At 41.9% G+C, this 20,468-nt stretch overlaps 1 protein-coding gene across 5 annotated transcripts in view; it reads right to left on the reverse strand.

Moving 5' to 3' along the window:
• LOC140453569 (calcipressin-3-like) overlaps nucleotides 1–20,468 on the reverse strand; it is a 172,626-nt gene that overhangs the window by 21,867 nt on the left and 130,291 nt on the right. For 4 of the 5 annotated variants that reach the window (XM_072548366.1, XM_072548368.1, XM_072548367.1 and 1 more), the window contains one exon: nucleotides 12,253–12,336. The exons of the other annotated variant lie outside the window; for it this stretch is intronic. In XM_072548366.1, the coding sequence (XP_072404467.1) occupies nucleotides 12,253–12,336 (84 nt within the window). The remainder of the gene's footprint in view (nucleotides 1–12,252; nucleotides 12,337–20,468) is intronic. 5 annotated transcript variants of the gene reach the window in all.

The following is a 20,468-nucleotide window of genomic DNA, read 5'->3' on the forward strand; positions in this document are numbered from 1 at the left end:
CCAGATTGGCCATGATCACACTATGATGTAGGAACTTGCTCAGTGCAAACTGGCTGCTGGATTTCCTACTCTATAACAGTGGCTTCAAAATACTGAATTGGCTGTAAATGTGCTGAGATGTCAGGCCATCATGAAAGTGCTACATTAATACAGGTCTTTCTTTTTGCATCAGCCAACGCCAACTTTAAATCTGAGCATATGCTGTTTAAATGTGGTATGTTCTTACATCAAGACAACCCATTTAATTATTCTGTCAGAAACATTTTTTAGAACTGTTAATGTCAACTTTGCTCAATGATTTAAAAGGTTTGAGCCCACAATCTAGGATGATATTCCACTGCTACACCATCTGATTTATAATCTTTCAAACAAAACATAAATCATGACTGGCATGGATAGGGTAGATAGACAACGTCTTTTCCCTGGGGTGGGGGAGTCCAGAACTAGAGGATAATGTTGAGGGTGAGAGTAGAAAGCTATAAAAGAGACCTAAGGGGCAACGTTTTCACGCAGAGGGTGGTGCACGTATGGAATGAGCTGCCAGAGGAAGTGGTGGAGGCTGGTACAATTTCAACATTTAAAAGGCATCTGGATGGGTATATGAATAGGAAGGGTTTGGAGGGATATGGGGTGGGTGCTGGCAAGTGGGACTAGATTGGGTTGGGATATTTGATCGGCATGTATGAGTTGGACTGAAAGATCTGTTTCTGTGTTGTACATCTCTCTGACTCTATGACTGTATGGGTCTCTAGCCCACTATTGTAGTGTTAAGGAACTTTTTAAAGAAGCAAAGAATTCCTTTGAAATCTCCACCCACAAAAGATGGTCATCCTCCTGATAACTTGTTGCTGCAAGTATCTACCTGCCAGGCATTATATTTCAAAACTAGTTCATTGGGGTAGGAATTCCTTGAAGGCCTGAAAAGGGTGTCAAATAATAGCAGATCAAAGGCTAGAAATCCTGCAGCAAGTAATTCACCTCCTGACTCCCAAAGGCCAGTCCACCATCTGTAAGGAACTACTCCCCACTTGCCTGGATGAGCACAGCTCAAACAATACTCAAGAAACTAGACACCATCCAAAGCAAAGCAGCCCATTTGATTGGCACCACATCCACAAACATCCAGTTCCTCCACCACCCACACTTAATAGCAGAAATGTGTACATGATGCACTGCAGAAATTCACCATGGCTCCTGAGTCAGTACTTTCTACACCCATGACCTGTATGGTCTAGGAGGACAACAGCAGCAGATGCATGGGAACACCACAATCAGCAAGCTCCCCTTCAAGACACTTACCATCCTGATTCGAAATATATCACTGTTCCTTGTTTAGATTGCGACCATCAATATCACTGCAGCCAAATCTTGGCACACTCTCCCTAACTTTCAAATGGACAGCAGCAGTTCAGGAAGGCAGCTCACCACTACCTTCTCAAGGGCAATCAGAGATGGATAATAAATGTTGGCATCCAGTGACACTCATCACCACACCTCTCCCCCTCCCCCGAATATACATTAAAAAATGCACACCTATATACAGTAAGATCTATATTTGCAGATTATTTACCTCAATTATCAGATCACCAAGAAAATGAGTATGGATGCTTACTTTTTTTATCGTGCCCTGCAAAAACAAAACTCAGCTAGCTGCCCAAGAATTCGAAGAAAAATTTCAGTCACGGTCCATTCATCTCCATCCCACTTTGACACATAGGCCTCAGCCTGTCAATCAGATTTTGGTCAGTTTTGTTTCGCCAGGCCACCAGCATGTCTGAGAAACGACATAACACAGAAATTGCTGGAAAACCTCTGCAGGTCTGACAGCATCTGTGTAGAGAAAGCAGGGTTAACATTTCTGGTCCAGCAACCCTACTTTACTTTTCAATTAGTTCTCCATTCAATTCTGAAGAAGGGTCACTGGATCCGAAACATTGACTCTACTTTCTCTCCACAGATGCTGCCAGACCTTTTGGGTGTTTCCAGCAGTTTCTGTTTGTGTTTCAAATTTCTAGCATTTGTGGTTCTTTTTTTTTTAAGTTGGATGACACAGTTTGGGTAAGCACAAATGTTACATGTTGACAATTTCACAATTTAATATCAGCGCGGTGAGCCCCAGTTTCTACCTGGGTTTATGTGCAGTTTTGAAATATACCCAGTAGGTATGACGTAAAATAAAAAGCTCATCTTTCTTTTACCTTGTTTAGATTGCTACCATCTTGCTCGTTCTCTGATGTTTCTGATATTTTATCTGACTTGTCAACATTTTCCTTTCTTGTCTGGGCAAAGACAGATGTAAAGCCACAATTTAGTAACTCAGCTCATTGAGTCTTCCGAGATCCCAGTTTCCTTACTGATTTTAAATGGAACAAGAATTTATTTTGTTTTGGTACAGATTGACATTTATTTCTTAGTAATATTGCACTTCATATTTCTTTCTGCATTTCATTTATTTGCATTCAGTTGTTCTCACCCATGTTTAAGAATTTGTTAAATTATTTTGTTTATTTGATTGCTTGGATCTTCTGAAATACTCACGTTTATCCCAAATTCTATTCTTTAACATCCCCCATGTAAGGGCTTGTAACAAATTAGATTTCTGTCAATATTGTATTTTTTATAGCTATAATAGTTCTTCATTGCTCCAGTCAACCTGCATGGTATTAGAGAGCACGGTCTCCTAAAATTGTTCAAAGTGCAAAGGATCACTCACATTAGTCCAGTTCATCAATGTTGTATACATGTGCAGACTTAATGAAATGAAGAACAACAGGCAGTGCCAGCAATCAATCAGCTCTAATTGTCACATTGTCATTCTAGGTAATAAATGGTGCTTGTTTCCATTCAATATTGATGGGTGTTCTGGTTTAATTAAAACATGCAAGGTATATTACAGATAATATGGAACAAAAGGGTAAGCCTGGAATTCTAAAGTGGGAGAGGCAGAGAAGTATGAAGATTGATACAGTATCAAATTAATGGCTACAGGACCAGATACACTTACAACCACCAGTCTCAGAAGGTGACAGGACAGCATAGAAAGCTGTTAAAAAGGTTTAGCTGGTCCTTCACTTGGTCAACAGAAGCATAGAGTACAAAAGTCACAAGGTTACACAGAAACTTGGTTAGGTTTCACTTGAGGTACTGTGTCTAATATTGAGTTCCAGAGTAAATGTTGAAATTCACGTATAGGCTTTAAATTGATAATCGCATGATCTTTGATCAAGATATCTGTGCACTTTACCATTGATTCTCTTGATACCACCTACTATTTACTATATACGTCAAAACAATCATGCTCCAACTCAATTTACAGTTGAGAAAATTGGGATTTTTGGACTCAGGTCAACTAATCTGTCAAGGTCTAATTAAGGAAGAATTGCCAAAATATGTTATCATTTTTCAAAAATTGTACCAGATCAAATAGCATGACCTCTCCTTTTCGATCCAGCTGACAGCCTTTTAAGAATATACATCTTTCCAACTTCCCACCTTCAATTATTTGAAGACAGTTTCAAAGATGTCTCCAGAACACATCTTAATCAAACCAAACCCATGTGTACTTTTTCAAAAAAATTACATGATTACATCAGTTACTTAAAAAGACCAAGTACTGTAATTGCTTTTAAATGTAAGGACCTTAAGGGAATAAAATTTGCTAATTTCAGCTCAAATCTTCTCTAAGATCTGAGACTATAATGTGCTTAAATTTGATAAAAACTAATAAAAAGATTGCTAGGGGAACTCAGTCAGATCAGCAGCATCTGTGGAGAGAGAAACAGAGGGCGGAATCTTACGTTTCTTTGACTGAGTTTGAGCTGTGTCAAGTTTTTTGGAGGGTTTTCTGCCACAAGGTCCTGCAAGCTTTCTCGCTGTATTGTAACAAGCTTGCTTCGGTAGCTATGAACCCTGCCCCATGGCATCCATCACGTCTCGATCTGGTTTCATTTAACACTGATCATTCCCAGAACAATTCACAAATTAGTAGATACCTGCTGAAAGATCAGAATCCCTTGTGCCTGCATTTTCTTTAAAGGGGTGCTATGCACCTGGATGGCATTCCGAAGTTACCCTGCTCATTGATGGACAAAACCTGAAGATGTTGGAGCAGAGGCAGAGGGCACCATGACGGTCCAGCAGGGAACTAGAGGACCGTGACAAGGGTGTGGTGCAAAGGACAGGAATCCTCTTTCTGGAGGATTGGCAGAGGGAGTCAAACTCTGGCAGCTGGTCCATTGTGGCCACCTGGATCAATGGCATTTTCACAGTACAGGGGAGCAGCCACAAAAAAGGTTGATGACCTTCTCTGCTCTGCCAGAGTAAGTGCCACAGTCTTCTCTCTGCTACCTTATGCTCACTCTCTCTCTGTTACTGCACCCAGCTCCCATCAAAGCTCAGAATCTGCCACCTTATAAAGCAGGCTGCTTCCAATTCAGCTACAGTATCCAAGGAGTGCATTAAGACATAGTGGGAGGGTTAGGACAAAGATAATCATATGAGGGCTGTTATGAAGGTGTACTGTACCTTTAAGAGAGTTGAAAAGCTAATAGCACCTGACATAGCACCAATTGTTCTGAACAAGGTAACAATGTAACATTTGGTCAAACAACGAGCTAAGAGCTGTGTTCCTTGGATACAAAAACACATTTGAATTCAGCCAATCAGTTTAAATTATGCCCCAAGATATTAAACTCTAATCCAGTTTGAATTTGGTATTTTGACAATATTAAAACCAATGAAATTATCCAATGTTTTGGGGCATAAATATCAGACATTTTGAACAGTTACCTAGAGTGGCAAAGAGAACTGCCCAAAGACCAACAGATGTAGGCTGCTGGTAAGAGCTCTCTGAGAGGTACCTGTCAGGAGAAGGAGTTTGCACAGAAAAACATCAACACCAACCTGGAGAGCAAATCAACAGAGGAAAATACACAGAGAAGATTCGACAGCGGGCTGGTTTTGAAATTTGAATTTTTTGTAAGTCTTAATCAGGGGTTTTATCAGGCCAGTATTGGAGAGAGGAAAGTGAAAGATAGATGAGAGTTAGGAGTTGTAATTAGTTGTCAGTTAGTTATTCTCTGTTAGACATTAAAAAAAAGTTGTTAATTTTTACTTTTAAATAGTGACTTTTGGGTTAGTTCTTTGCCTCTCGAATTTTCACAGCTTACCACATGGGGTAAATCTTTTCTGTGTTGCTGGTTTAAATTAGCAGGGGAGTTTACCCAGTGTCGTAACAGGGCACCATGGTGACATAAGTGACAATGCACTGTACATTCTTTTGCACTTTTTAAAGAAATGTCACTGCTTTCACCTAGTTGTTGGCTTGCTGTGTGGCCCCAAATGTCATTGCTCCAGCATGTGACACAACTTAAGGCCTCAGATGATGATCGATAGAGAGATAGCTGTGATGGGAGACCATTGCATCATCTAGAAACAAGAGGAACAAGGCAGACACAGAGCTCTGGATGCTTCTGACAACACTGGCCATTCTCCTCCAACATCCTTTTTTTTGTGGCCTCTGTGGCGAAATGAGGTTGGTCAGACTGGAGCAGGGAGATGCAACCTAAATAGTGGAAGGTGATGGAAAGTCAAAGGGACCTTATAGGTTTATGCCCTCTACAGTGTACAGGAGGTTGCCTATGACTTACTGTGTGCTGGGACCCCCTGACTGACAGGTACCTCCATGGACTTTGGTGAGAATTACTCCCCCCTCTCCCCCAGGCCTCTGAGAGCCGGCTGCCTGCTGGTGTGCCATGCAGTGTGTTTGCTTAAAAACTGCAGGCACATGGTGAAGGTGTGTGATTGACATAAAACACAGCAAGATGTTCACCCTCTTGACTGAGGACTACTGGGCAGCAAGGCAAGCTGCCCAATTGTGTGACTGTACTAAGTGGTAGCACAAGGCATGGCATGGATGCTTTGAGCTTGCAGGTAGGCACTAAGTGAGTGAGGGTGAAGAGAGAAGGATAAAGCCATATCCAATCCATGAGCTGGGTCCCTGCCCCGTGTACAAAGTGTCTTTGCAGCAGCTTTTCAATGCTAACTGCTAATGTGTCCGGCAATGTAGGTCTCTGCTTCCAGAGGGCCCTACCAGTGAAACAGAGAGGTGACATGATGTGGATGAAAGGTTGGCAAAGGTAAGATGCCAAAGTCTGTGGATGAGAGCTGTATGTGGCTGATGCCTGTGGACCGTGCCCTGAGATTCTGTTTAGTCATACATGACACGGAGGTCCTTCCGAGCAAGAGCCGAACTGAATTTGCAAGATCCCTGCTTTGATTTCCATGTTGAGCATTGCCAATGTCGAGCCTGCTCTGCTCTAGTTAGCATGTTGAAAGTTGAGTATCAGTCAGACAGGTCAGTCTATCAACAAGCCTTTTTACAAGCAATGATCTTCATTAACTAGCAACTCACTGCTGCCTAGCAAGAAACTCACCATGCCACTTGTCAAAAGCACAGAACTTAGAGTGAGCTGCTCCCTATGTCAAAATGTCCACAATGCCGTTAGGGAGGGAGTTCCAGGATTTTGACCCAGTGACAGTGAGGAATGGGGATTTATTTCCAAGTCAGGTTGGTGAGTGGCCTGGAGGGGAACTCACAGGTGCTCGTGCTCCCATGTGTCTGCTGCCCTTGTCCTTCCAGATGGTAATGGCTGTGGGTTTAGAATGTGCTGTCTGAGGAGTCGTAGGGCATGATCGAGAACACTGTGAGATGGGATACACGCCTGCTCTTTTTCTTAGACAGTCCCACAAGATTGAGGCAGACTTTGGTGTTGGGGATCCTATGGTGAGTAAGTAGACTAGTACTAGAGCTGTACACCCTGCAGCGTTTGGGCAGGTTGTGTTTCCTGAGGCAGATGAATGGGATGCTCAGGTCTTCACTCTTTGTGCTTGATCTCCACTTGGGTCTGTCAGATATTCCTTCACAGCTTTCTCTTCTTCTTCAGTTTGAACAGCCTTGGAATCAAGCTTCCAACAAGTTGGTGGGGATGTTGCATTTTTCAGGGAGATTTTGAGGACATCCTTGAAGCATTTCCTCTGCCTTCCTGGTAACCATTTGCTGTCATGAAACTCGGAGCTTCTTTTGGAAGTCTCATGTCAAACATGCAGATGATATAGCTCACCCAGCTGATAGACTACAGCCATTGGCTTGTTACTGGCATGCTGGCCTGTGAGAGGGCAGTGGTACTGAAGCATCTATTATGCCAATGGATTTACAAGATTCTGTGGCAGCACATCTGCTGATTTTTCTCAACACATTTGGGGTATCTGCTGCACATTGGTTATTTCTCTAATGTATATAGTAGGGCTTGGAACACTGTTCCCTGTAGAACATGAACTTAGGCCTGGGCCTGAAGTCTTTGAAAGCAAATACTTTGGTTCTCAGATAGTCAAAGGTCACATTTCATTGCCAATACTCACCTTTGTTGAGAGGAAACTTCCAAGGTATGAACTCTCCACAGAATTGATCCACATTGTCAAATTGATCACCATGGATCTGGACAGTTAGGAGTAATGTTGTGCAGTGAGAGCAGGATAATAGAGGATCTTTGACTTCTGGATGTTTTGCCCAAGTTTGAAAGCATCAATGACAGATTGGATCTCAGCTTCTGAATGTGGGCACAAGTGAGTGTTATCTACATATTCCAGCTCAATAACAGAGGCTTGGATGGTCTTGGTTCTCTACCAGAGGTGACACAACTTGTACAGTTTTCCACTTGTCCACTAGATTAGTTATATACCAGCTGGAAGGTTCATCAAGGTAGATCAAGTGTTGTGGCAAGCAAATTACAGGAGTGTGTTTTCATCCCAGTTTGCACATTTACATAGTGGATCTGTTGCTAAGGATTATGGCTTGCATCATGTCTGTAGTAGGCAGCTGATGGCAATGAACTTCTCAAGATGACCAAATTAAGTGGAGATGCTTCACTGTCACTCCCCCACCCCTACAGTTGACAGAGTCAAACACTTTTGAGGGATCTAAAAATGCTAAGTAAAAGATTGCTGCTGTTCTTTTCTTGAATTTATGTTGCTGTGAAGATTATGTTCACTTTGTGACATAAGTAATCTGCTTAAGCATAAATATATTAATACAATTTATTTTAGAGTTTGAATTTTGAACTAGTGGCATATTGGTTTCAGATTTTGCATATGAGGGGTTTAATGATTAACTTGTCAGGATTTCTGGGGCCATGATTTGTTTTAAACCAGGAGAAGTCAGCAATTTCCTGGATTGACAATGGGAATTAATTTGTATTGTGAGAGTTTTATGATGGGGTGAGCTTGCTTTTGGCTTAGAAGAATCAGAATTTTTTTTCTTAAGGGAAAAACCCTTAGCTTGGCAAGTTTTTTTGGGGGGTCAGTTTGCAAAAATCCTGATTGACATTAGATGGAAGAATTTTCAGAAAGGAGTTAGTTCAGAACAGTTAGGAAGTAAATTAACTCAGTGTAGGGGTTTTGGTTGAAAGTTCCAGACCAGAAGTGTGCAGTTAGAAATCTGATGGGACTATTTAAAGCTGAGAAAGTCAAAATTTAATTGTGTGAATAATCAAGAAAGAGGCTATTGAACTCTGAAAACCAGCAATTAAAAAATAGTTAATTCAAACTGAGAATGTGATAGTGAAGGGGACGTCCTCTGGTATGAATCCTGAAAAGTGGTGTTGATGGGATTATATTTTACCAAGTGTTTTGAAATCTTCCAAATTAGGATATATAAATAGTTTGGCTTATTCCATTTTATTTTTATTTATTTTGTGAAATGAACTTCTGTTTTATTGATAAAGCTAAATCTGCCGAATCTGCTTGTGCTTCAATGAAAGGCAGCCTCACAAAATAAAGTGTGATCCTTCAAGCCAGATTTCAGTTTGGGATGTGATTTATCCAGTAATAACAGTACTTGGGATCACAACAACTCTTGACTGATAGAATTAGCATTGATGACTCCACTAGTAACTCTTCAGCCACTGGGTTGAGGCAATTGAGGGGAATTTTTGCAATAACTTTCTGTGTGACAGAATGCAGGGATACCTGACTGTAGTTACTGCAATTGCTGTTATCTCCTTTCTTGCAGATGAGGTGGTCACAATTATGATGTCTCCAAGTTCCTCTGCCATGTTCTTCTCATTCCAGGTGAAGAGGAAGGTTTTGCATACAGGCCAAAAGTGTACTTCGAGTGTACTTTTGTATTTTGACTTGGATTCCCGGAATGCAATGGCCTTGTTGGTTCTCAACTGTTGGATAGCTTTTTTTTAAACCTCATTTTGGGTTGGGATTATGCTGAGATGGTGACAAATAGGATGCTGTGGTTTGTGGTTAAGGGCACCCATGTCAAGATCTGACACTTGCTTGAGATAATCGTTGAATAATAAGCACTCACTGCCTCTCTGTCCTTGATGACCTCCACTCTGTTCTTAGCTATCAGTGGGGTAGGTGCTTGATTTGATGAAGAATCCACACATGTTCTAAGTGTTTGTAGGTTCTGTATTTTCTGCATGGTTTCTGGCCACCATCCCTTCTTGAAGTCATTGGTTCTTTTGTTGGGCCTCAGCCTTTCTGTGTCCACAGACATGCTTGAATATTGGGTTATGGTTCCTGTTCAGGAATACCTTGCTGTTTAAAAGCTCCTGAACCTCAAAGTCATTATTGTCAATCCAGGCTTGATATCACCTGGTACAATAACCCGAAATCTCCTCACAGGTACTGTCTGCAATGAACTTAAGTGCAGATCCGGCACTGTGGACATTCTGTGGCCCCTGTTTATTGAGTGCATCCATGATGATTGAGGCACTTTCGCAGAATCATTGAGTCCTTTCACACTGAGTCAAAGAGTCACAGAGACGTACAGCATGGAAACAGACCCTTCAGTCCAACCCATCCACGCTAACCAGATATCCTATCCTAATCTAGTCCCATTTGCCAGCACTTGGCCTATATCCCTCTAATATCCCTCCCTTCCTATTCATATACCAATCCAATTGCCTTTTAAATGCCACAATTATACCAACCTCCACTACTTCCTCTGGCAGTTTATTCCATATACACATCAGCCTCTGCATGCAAAAGTTGCCCATTAGGTCCCTCTTATATCTTTCCCCTCTCATCCTAAACCTATGCCCTCTAGTTCTGGACTCACCAACCCCAGAGAAAAGACTTTCTCTATTTATCCTATCCATGCCCCTTATGATTTGAATTTCCTGCAAAAGTGCTGTTGCTGTTTATGGCCCAGACTTTAAGAGATGGTAGACCAGATTAGGCAATGGCTCAGTTCAGCAATGGCCAGTTTCTGTTATGCACAAATATTAAGAATATTCATGTGGTTCCCTCACTCGGACTATGACTTGGTCAAGGAGGTGTCAATGTCCAGAGGGAAGATTTTGCCATGAGGTCTTGCATTTATCTGATAAGTAGGATTTTTAATATTACCAGATCATGCTCTAGACATTTTGTCAGGACGAGGACTTCACTGATGTTTATGTTCCCTACACCTTCCTTTCCAAAGGTCTGTGGCATTTCCAATTTTGGCACTGAAATCAACTTGAAGAATTGGGTGTCTTCCTTTGAGACACTAGACTTATCAAGGTTGGAGTAGAATTCCTCTTTGGGCTCATTTGTTGCATTCAGGGTTGGGGTGTGTACTGTTTCTAGGTCAAAGTGAACCACAGGGTAATGAGGCGTCTGCTTACCCAATAATGGGGGCTCTATGAGATAGTCAACTGGTTCATTTTGATTGTCAAACCAACCTGATGGGGTCAGCACTCTTCATCAGATTTATCTTTTTCAAAGATGGTGTCAAGGAAATGTCTTCTTTGAGCTGGCCTTCTGCTGCCTGCCATATCTCACTCAGGGCAATGGTGTCAATGTCATAGCGTTGGAGTTCCCAAGTCATAATAATGCTCCGATGTTCTCGGCTGTCTCTGCTGAGGTTCTCCATAAGGGTTCTGATGTTCCAGATGCCAAACTTCATCTTGAGGGGGTAGAAGATGCCTGGGTTCTTTGAAAGTGGGTTGACTGTTGCACACCAACTACAATCCAGGCTGGGCACGGCTAAGATGATTAGAAACCAGGCTCCGCTGAATAGATAGGGACTCAGCAAAGACTCATCACTGCTATAATGTCACCATCAAAGGTCTGGACTATGGTTTTTGTTGTGACTCATTGACCCAGCCTCTTTCTGTGCTGTTCTTGACTCTGAAGCTGTTCCAGATTCCCCCTTTGTGTTAAGTCAACACCTCAGTTCTTGGTGTTTTTCATTCAATGACCAATCTACTTCCCTGTGATGTTGCGCATTGTGTTGGTTCTTGTTGGTGATTCCCCCACCACACTCTTGCCAGCTCCACCCATTCCTTTCATCTGTGCTGCAGGTCACACTTATTCCCCTTCTCACCACCACCACCCCACCCCCTAACCACCACCCATGCTCCTGCTCCCCCCATAATTACTATTTTCTCTGCTACTGGTACTGATCTTTCCCATTGCTTCTCTGCTGTGTTTCTTCTGCTTTAGTGCTGCTTTTATCCTGGTTACTGGTGTCATTCTTTCCCCGCAGATTTCCCACTGCCTCAACGATGCTTTTATACCCGATGCTAGTCTCACTCCATTCAACAGCTCCAATGCTGTGTCCCTGCTTGTCTTTGCGTTGCTCTGATTCACACTGCAGATACTGCTCTTACCTGCTGCTTCCACTTCCCACTTTATACACTTTAAACAAAAATTATCCACCACCCAAGATTCCTTCAGAATTCTCAAGCCTGCTCCACTCAGTTCTATATAATTTTGTAAAAACAATGACTGCAGATGCTGGAAACCAGATTCTGGATTAATGGTGCTGGAAGAGCCCTTCCTGATGAAGGGATTTTGCCCGAACAGTCGATTTTATTGCTCCTCGGATGCTGCCTGAACTGCTGTGCTCTTCCAGCACCACTAATCCAGAATCTATATAATTTTGGCAAGGTCTCTTAAGATAGGTAACCTGGAGTTGGGAAGCAACCCTAGCAGTTATCTAAAGCAGAGGCTATGTCTCAGGAGTATTACAACTCTTTTATATGGTCACCTAGGGTACTTGAAAAAACGGCCTCACACAATGGCCAGTCATAGTTTGTGAGAGGGCCATTGGTTCCTAGAATTGGCTCTTGCTGTAGCTACATTATGGCTTTTACAGTAAAGTAGTGAGATCCAATTTCGACCACGTTGTGCATGAGTAGCTTTTTGGTATCTCTGCTAAGTAAAGAGCCGTATAAACACAAGCCTTTCTTTTACCTTTTTTAGTCTCTTAATGCCGTTTTGCTTCTCTGCTGTTTCTGACATTTTATTATCTGAGTTGTCAACATTTTCCAAATTTTCCTGGGCAAAGAAAAATGTAAAGTCACTATTTAATAATTCTGCTACTTCATTTGCCCTATACTGCAAGGCTTTATCAATTTTAAGTGGAAAGAAGAGTTTCTATCATTTAAACACACAGTCTCGCTGTTGTCAGTAATCTTTAACACAGATTTCTTTTGGCACTTAATATACTTTGTTCCCAATTGTTCCAATTAGAATTTAATCCAGTCTACTCCTTGGATTTCTGATATTTCCCTTGAACATTCCAAGTGACAAAATGGATTTCTGCCAATGGATTATGTTGTACTTTAAAAGCTTTTGATCTTGTGTATTGCTTGGACCTACATGGTGTTGAATCAGTATCTTCCAAGGTTTTTCCAAGTGCCAGATTATCACGAGTTCAGCTTATCAACATCGGAAACATATGCAGATTTGATTAAACTAGACACAATAGGATGCCTTAATAAGGTGGAATTGTCCTTACTATTGACAAGCATCCGACTTGATGAATAGCAATTACTTCCACTCAAAATTGATAGACATTTTGATTTAACTAAATCATGCAAGGTATAATTTTTACAAATAATTCATTGGGTATACTTCAATGTGGCTTAACGATTGTGATTTGCAACACTCAGGACAAGATCTTTGCCAGAGTTATGGAACTCCATACATTTTCCAAAATGATGGGTGGGATCTGGATTTAATGTCATTCCCCCATATCTGACAGTTCCCATTTTCACCAGTTGGGGAAAGGGTACAGAGCACAATTCATGAATGTGGAAAGTCTAAATATTGCAAGCCAGTTTGTACTTTGAGTTCAAACAAACTGCACTTTCATTTTAGCAAGTGTCCTCAAATAGCAGTGTGGATGGTTTGATTGTTTAGAATTTGTGTTGATTAAGAGTAGCTGTCATGTAAAAGTAGATGCCGATGCTTGGTTGGAAAATAATTCATGTTTCGTATACCTTGTTTAAGAGACAAAAAAAATCCCAAAAAATCCCTATCTACCACCCAGTCCCAGCTGAAGGAGTCAAGCTTGTGCTGGTAAAAAACAGATTAGTGCACCATTGTTGGTGGTTATTCAATTCGTTTTGCCTGTACTCATATCTTTGGGTTCCTCTTAAATGACTTTGTGGGACAGGGTTGATGGGAACAGTCTTGACCTCGCATCTCAGGTTGTGTGGTAACAAGAAAGAGGAGATTCCAACCTCTCCGAAGTGCTGCAAGAGTTGACGACCTTTTGAGTAAAATTTTAATCTTAAAGACTCAACTTTTATGTGAATATGAACAAGATATGTAGAACTATCAAGCTGTGAAGTTATTTATATCATAGAGTCATGCAGCATAGAATCTGACCCTTCAGCCCATCATGTGGGCGGCACGGTGGCACAGTGGTTAGCACTGCTGCCTCACAGCTCCTGAGACCCGGGTTCAATTCCCGCCTCAGGCGACTGACTGTGTGGAGTTTGCACGTTCTCCCCGTGTCTGCGTGGGTTTCCTCCGGGTGCTCCGGTTTCCTCCCACAGTCCAAAGATGTGCAGGCCAGGTGAATTGGCCATGCTAAATTGCCCATAGTGTTAGGTAAGGGGTAAATGTAAATGTAGGTGTAGATGTAGGGGTATGGGTGGGTTACGCTTCGGCGGGGCGGTGTGGACTTGTTGGGCCGAAGGGCCTGTTTCCACACTGTAAGTAATCTAATCTAATCTAACCTAATCTAATCTAATCTAATCTAATGTCTATGCTGACCAACAAACACTAACAAATCTCCAACTCTTTATAAATATCTATTTAAAAAATGCCTGTGTCATTGACAGCAAAGAAACCCTGGTCTAGCAGTTACAACAGCTTATTGTTGACATTTCCTTAAAGGCTATCATTATATCATTAGTAATACTTGTCTGAGTTCCAATGAGTTATGATTATTCCAGCAAGCGATGCTAAATCAAAAGTTTGATAGCTCAAAGTGGTTACAAAAGGGTAATCTGTCTTTAACGCATGTTTATTAATGCAAGCCTGTTTGTTTTTATTTAAAAAGAGAAATTAAGTCTGCTATTCTTTCCTCTTGCTTCCATCAAAAACTGTAGATGAGTTTCACCATCCAGAAATAAACTCAGCAAGACTTCAGTTGCCATCCCACATTGCTTCCACTCAACAAATGTCTTCATGCAGGTGAATTGCTTAGGGAGTTGTTCTTCAATAACCGAGATGACTAATTCATATTGGGGTGGATAATTGGTTCTTCTCATTTCAAATCAAACGTTAATAAACTACAAAGGAAATGTTACAAAAATTGCTTTATACAAAGCTGATGTCAAAAAAAAACAAAATTGATTGCCACATTGGCCACAAATTATTTCAAAGGAATAGTTGATTGAAGAAAAGCATGTTAAACTCAATGGGGAACAAGCATGCTAGTAGGCTTAACTCATGGAGAAAACTACCAACCTTGTTCAACAGTTGAGTGATCTGTTTGTCTGCTGTAACATTCAATGATGCTCCAGTTAATCACATTGATCTCTGTTGCAATTTTTATTTGTTGGTTTGGTGAGAATGAAGTTAGCTTGCACATTCATGAATACTTCCTTCTCACCTTAGCAATTTCTGGGAAAGACCTTAATCTTCTCTTTTAATGTGGAATATTTTTGTGTCACTTTCCTTTTGAGAACACTAAAACATGATCAGAAGAACCTAATCCCATACATGGCTCACCATAAAAGAATAAATGCAGAATTGTTGCTGATAATGTTGGCAGTTGACAGTATGAGCAAGGAAGCAATCCTTTCTTTAGCTCTGGACTTGGCTAATTCATTTTCTTCCCTTTGGTGATCAGTGTCCTGTTCATTTAAAAAGGTCGTACTGATCTGGAATAATATTACCCTGTTTAAAGCATGCACAATAGATTTTAAAAGGTAAAAGTATTTGGAACAGGAAATTTTAGAAGGCATGGAAGATAAATGACAGACCAGGACTAAATGGGTAGTTCTATTAGAGAAGTGGCATAGTTATGGTGGGCTGTATGACCTTTTGTGCTACAAAATTCTAATTCTGAGCTCTCCATTGCTGATGTGATTCTATTACAATTACAAAAAATATGTAAATATATTTTCCAATCTTGATCTCAAAATATAGTTTCAGTTGCATACATCAAAACATTCCCAACTATAGCAGCTGATCACCCACATGTCATCACTCACCGAAGTGCTTTGTAATGGAATACCCTTCTGAGGGCTCTACAGCCTGGTATTTTAATTTTATCATCAATCACCCATTTCAGTTGGTCTTGATTATCTCTTTTATATTGAATTACATACAACATGCATTTTGGATTCCACAAAGTTGTTTATGGCACAGTGGTAGCGTCCCTACCTCTGAGTCAGGACACCGTAGTTCAAGTCCCACCTACGCCAAAAGTGTGTCATAACCTCTGGGGAGGTCGATTAGGAAAACATCATTAAGTGCTCTTAAGTGTGGAAAAAACTAAGTACTCTTTAGGGGAAATGTGGTGCAGTGATAGTCTCTCTGCCTTGAGACTCATAGATTTAAGTCCCCCTTGCCCCAGAGGTGTGTAATGATATCTCTGATCAAGTTGATTATATCTATAAATGAAAGATGTAGCTTTAAAAAAAAATCTCATTTACCTTTTTGCTCATTATTTTTTTCTTTCTTTGGCCTTTAGCCCCACATTTGCTTCTAAACACCTCTCCTTGTGATTTATGCATTCACCCCTATTCCAATGTTAGTCCATTCCCCATGGCTTTTTCCAAAAGCTAGTAAGTAATTTTCTTTCCTGGCGTCCAGTCAACCTTTTTCCACTATGGATATGATGCTGCCTGCCTATGGTGCCTGCACCTCACTAGTTTATCCAAATTTGGGTTACAATTATCTTTTTCATCCAATCAGTGATAGTGCCAAGTGATATCACCACTAAATCACAGGTAATGTCACTTTCATGACAACTGGCTTATTTAAGTCATATAAAGACAGGATCAGGTTAGGAGAAGTTACGTAGGGATTAATGGTAGACTTTCCATCCACTGGATTGTTCCTGCTTGCATAATTCAGGCATGTGGGCACCACAGAATTGGAGGCCAATGTTCCAAGCTAATGGCATCAATTTAAATAGAAGGTAAGGAGAAAATGCTTTACCATATTTATTTTCTCTACTTCAGCTCTTTTGCTTTGTGATGTTTGCCTGAGTAAATGTACTTTATCTGTGACTACAATTTTCTGCTACAAGAGGTGGTGAAAAGAATGGCAGGCATGAGAACATGATTGGGTGAGATTCCAAAAAATCAGACTTACATTCTCAAGATAACCTGTAGCAATTAAGTTTTCCTCCCTCAAAAGGTGAGTGAACCTTCCCCCAGCAGATTTTGAGAGCCTCCACTGCTCGCATTTACATCTCATTATTTACAGAACTTGCAGGAATTAACTCAGGCTTCACAAATAACTTCTGCCCAATCGAGATACTCAATACTTCGAACACTCAACTGCATAACAGCCACAAACCTATTTCTCTGCCTCCAGTCTTTGTAAGTTCAGACACTTTTCTCCTTCCAGTAAAGTTATGTAAATATTTCTTGGCTTCACATTTGTTGTAAGTTTTCCGATTACAGGAGGCTGGAGGCAGCAAGCGTCCCTGGATTGTCACTGAACCCAACTGGAATACCGTGAGAATTTCAGAGAGAACAATAGGGTGGCACGGTAGCTCAGTGGTTAGCACTGCTACCTCACAACGCCAAGGACCCAGGTTCAATTGCACCCTCATGAGGCCGTCTGTGTGGAGTTTGCACATTCTCCCGTGTCTGCGTGGGTATCCTCCAGGTTCTCCAGCTTCCTCGCACAGTCCAAAGATGTGCAGGTTAGATAGGTTAGCCACAGGAAATGCAGAGTTACACGGATAGGATGGGTTGGGGGGGGGGGGGGGGGGGTGGTGGTGGCTTGGTCTTTGGAGGGTCGGTTTGAACTTGATGGACTGACAGTCCAGCTTCAGCACCGTGGGGTTTCTAGAAGCCTCACACTAAAGTGGGGGGGGAATAGGGTGAGTGAAAGAGAGGGATGAGGCGAGAAAGGTGACGGGAAAGAGTGAGAGGAGGAAATGGTATGGAAAAGAGGAGGGAGGGGATTGGAAGTTGGTTGATTGGGGGGAATGGTGTTTGCAGTTGCTTCATGACAATGCCACATTGTCGCTTTCTTGGGTCAACATTACTTAGGACAGGTGATTACCACACATTGGAAAGGGTATTGCTAGGTTGGAAGATAATCCATCTTTAGTTGATATCTTGAAGCTCCTGTGATATTGGTATTGGGCAGGCATTTTTTCAGGCTATGCAGCAGTGTTGAATCACTGAGGACATGCTGGTCGCAGACTTCATCAGGAGAGCGACCAACATCTGTGGTCATAACCTAGAGCTTTATGGGGAAGAATGGCAGTGGTGAAGTGCCCCATGGGGGGCACGGTGGCACAGTGGTTAGTACTACTGCCTCACAGCGCCAGAGACCCGGTTTCAATTCCCGCCTTAGACGACTGACTGTGTGGAATTTGCACATTCTCCCCGTGTCTGCATGGGTTTTCTCCGGGTGCTCCGGTTTCCTCCCCCAGTCCAAAAAAAATGTGCAGCTTAGGTGAATTGGCCATTCCAAATTGCCCCTAGTGTTAGGTGAAGGGGTAAATGTAGGGGAATGGGTCTGGGTGGGTTGCGCTTCGGTGGGTCGGTGGGGATTTGTTGGGCCGAAGGGCCTGTTTCCACACAGTAAGTAATCTAATCTAATCTAATCCAATGAATAGGACTGTGTGCTTCCACTTACTGCTTACACAGGTTATCTGAAAGTAAAAGGCCTTGATGTAGATCAAGCCTACCGTTCCTCTTTGTCTCGTACTGCTCCAAAGGAATTGCTGAAGACTACTACAAGAACAGCAATTGCCACTGGCTGCCATATATCCTGCAGAGGTAGAATGAGTAGAACAAGAGCCACTACACTGAAGCAGAACGCTGGTGTGAAATGGGATGTATAGGCCTCTGTATAGAAGGTGCTTCAGGATGTCCTGAATCATCATCAGGTACCTACGTTAGTAGCTGGACAAGATTCTGCAGCAGCAAGTACTGAGTGGTAATCTAACTCTGGTAACCATAAAAATAGCAGCTGCTCTGCATTTCTTTGGCAATGGATTGTTTCACAGAACTACTGGGGACCTCTGTGGCATTATACAGGTGTTAATTCACAAGTGCATTCCGGAAGTCACTGATACTTCCTTTGCAAAATTGCACCTGATCACTTCCTTATCACTTGTTGTGGAGAGTCAGGTGGCTGGAGTTTAGATTTTGCTGTCATTACCAGTTTTCCACAGGATCAGAGCTCATTTGATTACATCACTGAACAATCACAGCATCTTATCACTGACTAAGTTTTCATCAATAGGAAAGGATTCCATTTCTGCAATTTTGGAGATCATTTTCGACCACGCTGGCCAGATAATGTTTTGCATCCAGGGAGCTGTCATGACCTTCAGATCTTGGTCCTCTCAGAGGTACCAACATCATTCAAAGGCTTTCAGTCCATACAAGGATCATTGCTCGGGATATCTCCTTCAAACCTGACTGATAACACCTCTCAGCAATCCTTAGAATGAGGCTGAGGAGAGATACAATGCTGATCATGCTTCCACGAGGGCCATATATGAGAATCGGTTTAGCTGAGTTGGCTAGATGGTTGGTTGGCAATGCAGAATGACACCAACAGCATACGTACAGCTGAGGCTACCATGAAGGACTCTCCTTCCCAATCTCTCCCCTCACCTGAGGCGTGGTAACCCTCAGGTTGAAACCACCACCAGTTATCTCTCTCAAATGAGAGAGCAGCCTTATGGTCTGGTAAGACTATGGTGACTTTACCTATTGTAGGATACACCACAGGCCTGCTGAAAAGGAGGCTTCAATGACTGGAACAATCAATCAATCAGTGTGGTGAAGTAAACCCCAGACACAGTGTCCCACATGGTGGTCACAGGCTGCACTCTGCACAACCTCTGTCATCACACGGGGGAAACATTGGCAGAAGAGGTGATATAGGAGGATGGAGAAACCATTGAAGAGGAAGCTGATGGGGAAGATTCCGGAATGGGCCAAGGTAACCGTCAAACAGATAAAGACAACAGGACAATAGCTTGTTGAGCCAGGGAAGCCTGAAAGTGTTTTTAATAACCTTCTTCAGGATGACTGAGCTGCCCAGATACAGTTTCTGTACATAACCTTTGATTTATACTATTGGCTGCCAGGCCTCTGTCAGGTTGTATTCAATGTTCCTCATTGTTTGAGATGGATTGCATTTGTTTTATCTGTCTAATAAAATGGTGCCTTTTTACTTTAACTCTGGTTCTAATCTCAACACCTCTGTAAAGCCAAATGTCTGCTTGCAAACCTTGCCCTGGACCAATGACAGAGTGACAGCTGCTGTAATACATTGAGCAGTTCAGTGACAACGTACTCCCGATGTCTGAGCTAAAATGGCCTGTGCATCGAAGACATGCAAGTGAACACGACTAAGTTGCAGCACAACCTTAGGCTACTCCTAATGCATCTGAAACCTTCATTGGCCTGGCAGGGCTACATTATGGCAGGAGTCTTCTTTGTACCCTTGCAATGCCACACATCCTCACTGCCAATGCTTCCAGGTTTTGATTGAGCTCCCATTAATAGAAAAGGGTGAAATGCTTGGAGATACAGACCTTAACTATGTCTAAAATGAGACTGAAAGTTGAAGTATTTTTTCTTGCACTCATCTGAACAAGGATGTCAGAAACAGGCTTGGAGAAAAAAAGAGATACCAATTTTATATAGATGGAGATGTTGTTGCTAATTAGCTGGGCTATAACTGGGTTTCTTGCTGCTTCTGAATGACAGTTATGGCACAACTAATTAATACTCTCTCCTCATTCTGGATAAAATGGTGCTTTCCCCAAGTCGGTTTCTTGTGACCCAGGTTAAGTGAGTGCAAGGTGAAAAGCTTCAACTTCCAGTTTCTTTATAGGAAGACCGGAACAGCAGACAAGAATAAGAGAATATATATTTCCAGAAGTGCTGAATATCCTCATTGCCTACACCTATGTCACCAATGTCTTTGGAGAGTTTATTTCCTTCCCCATCCCACTA

Source organism: Chiloscyllium punctatum, chromosome 27, assembly GCF_047496795.1.
Source record: "Chiloscyllium punctatum isolate Juve2018m chromosome 27, sChiPun1.3, whole genome shotgun sequence".
NCBI lineage: Eukaryota > Metazoa > Chordata > Chondrichthyes > Orectolobiformes > Hemiscylliidae > Chiloscyllium > Chiloscyllium punctatum.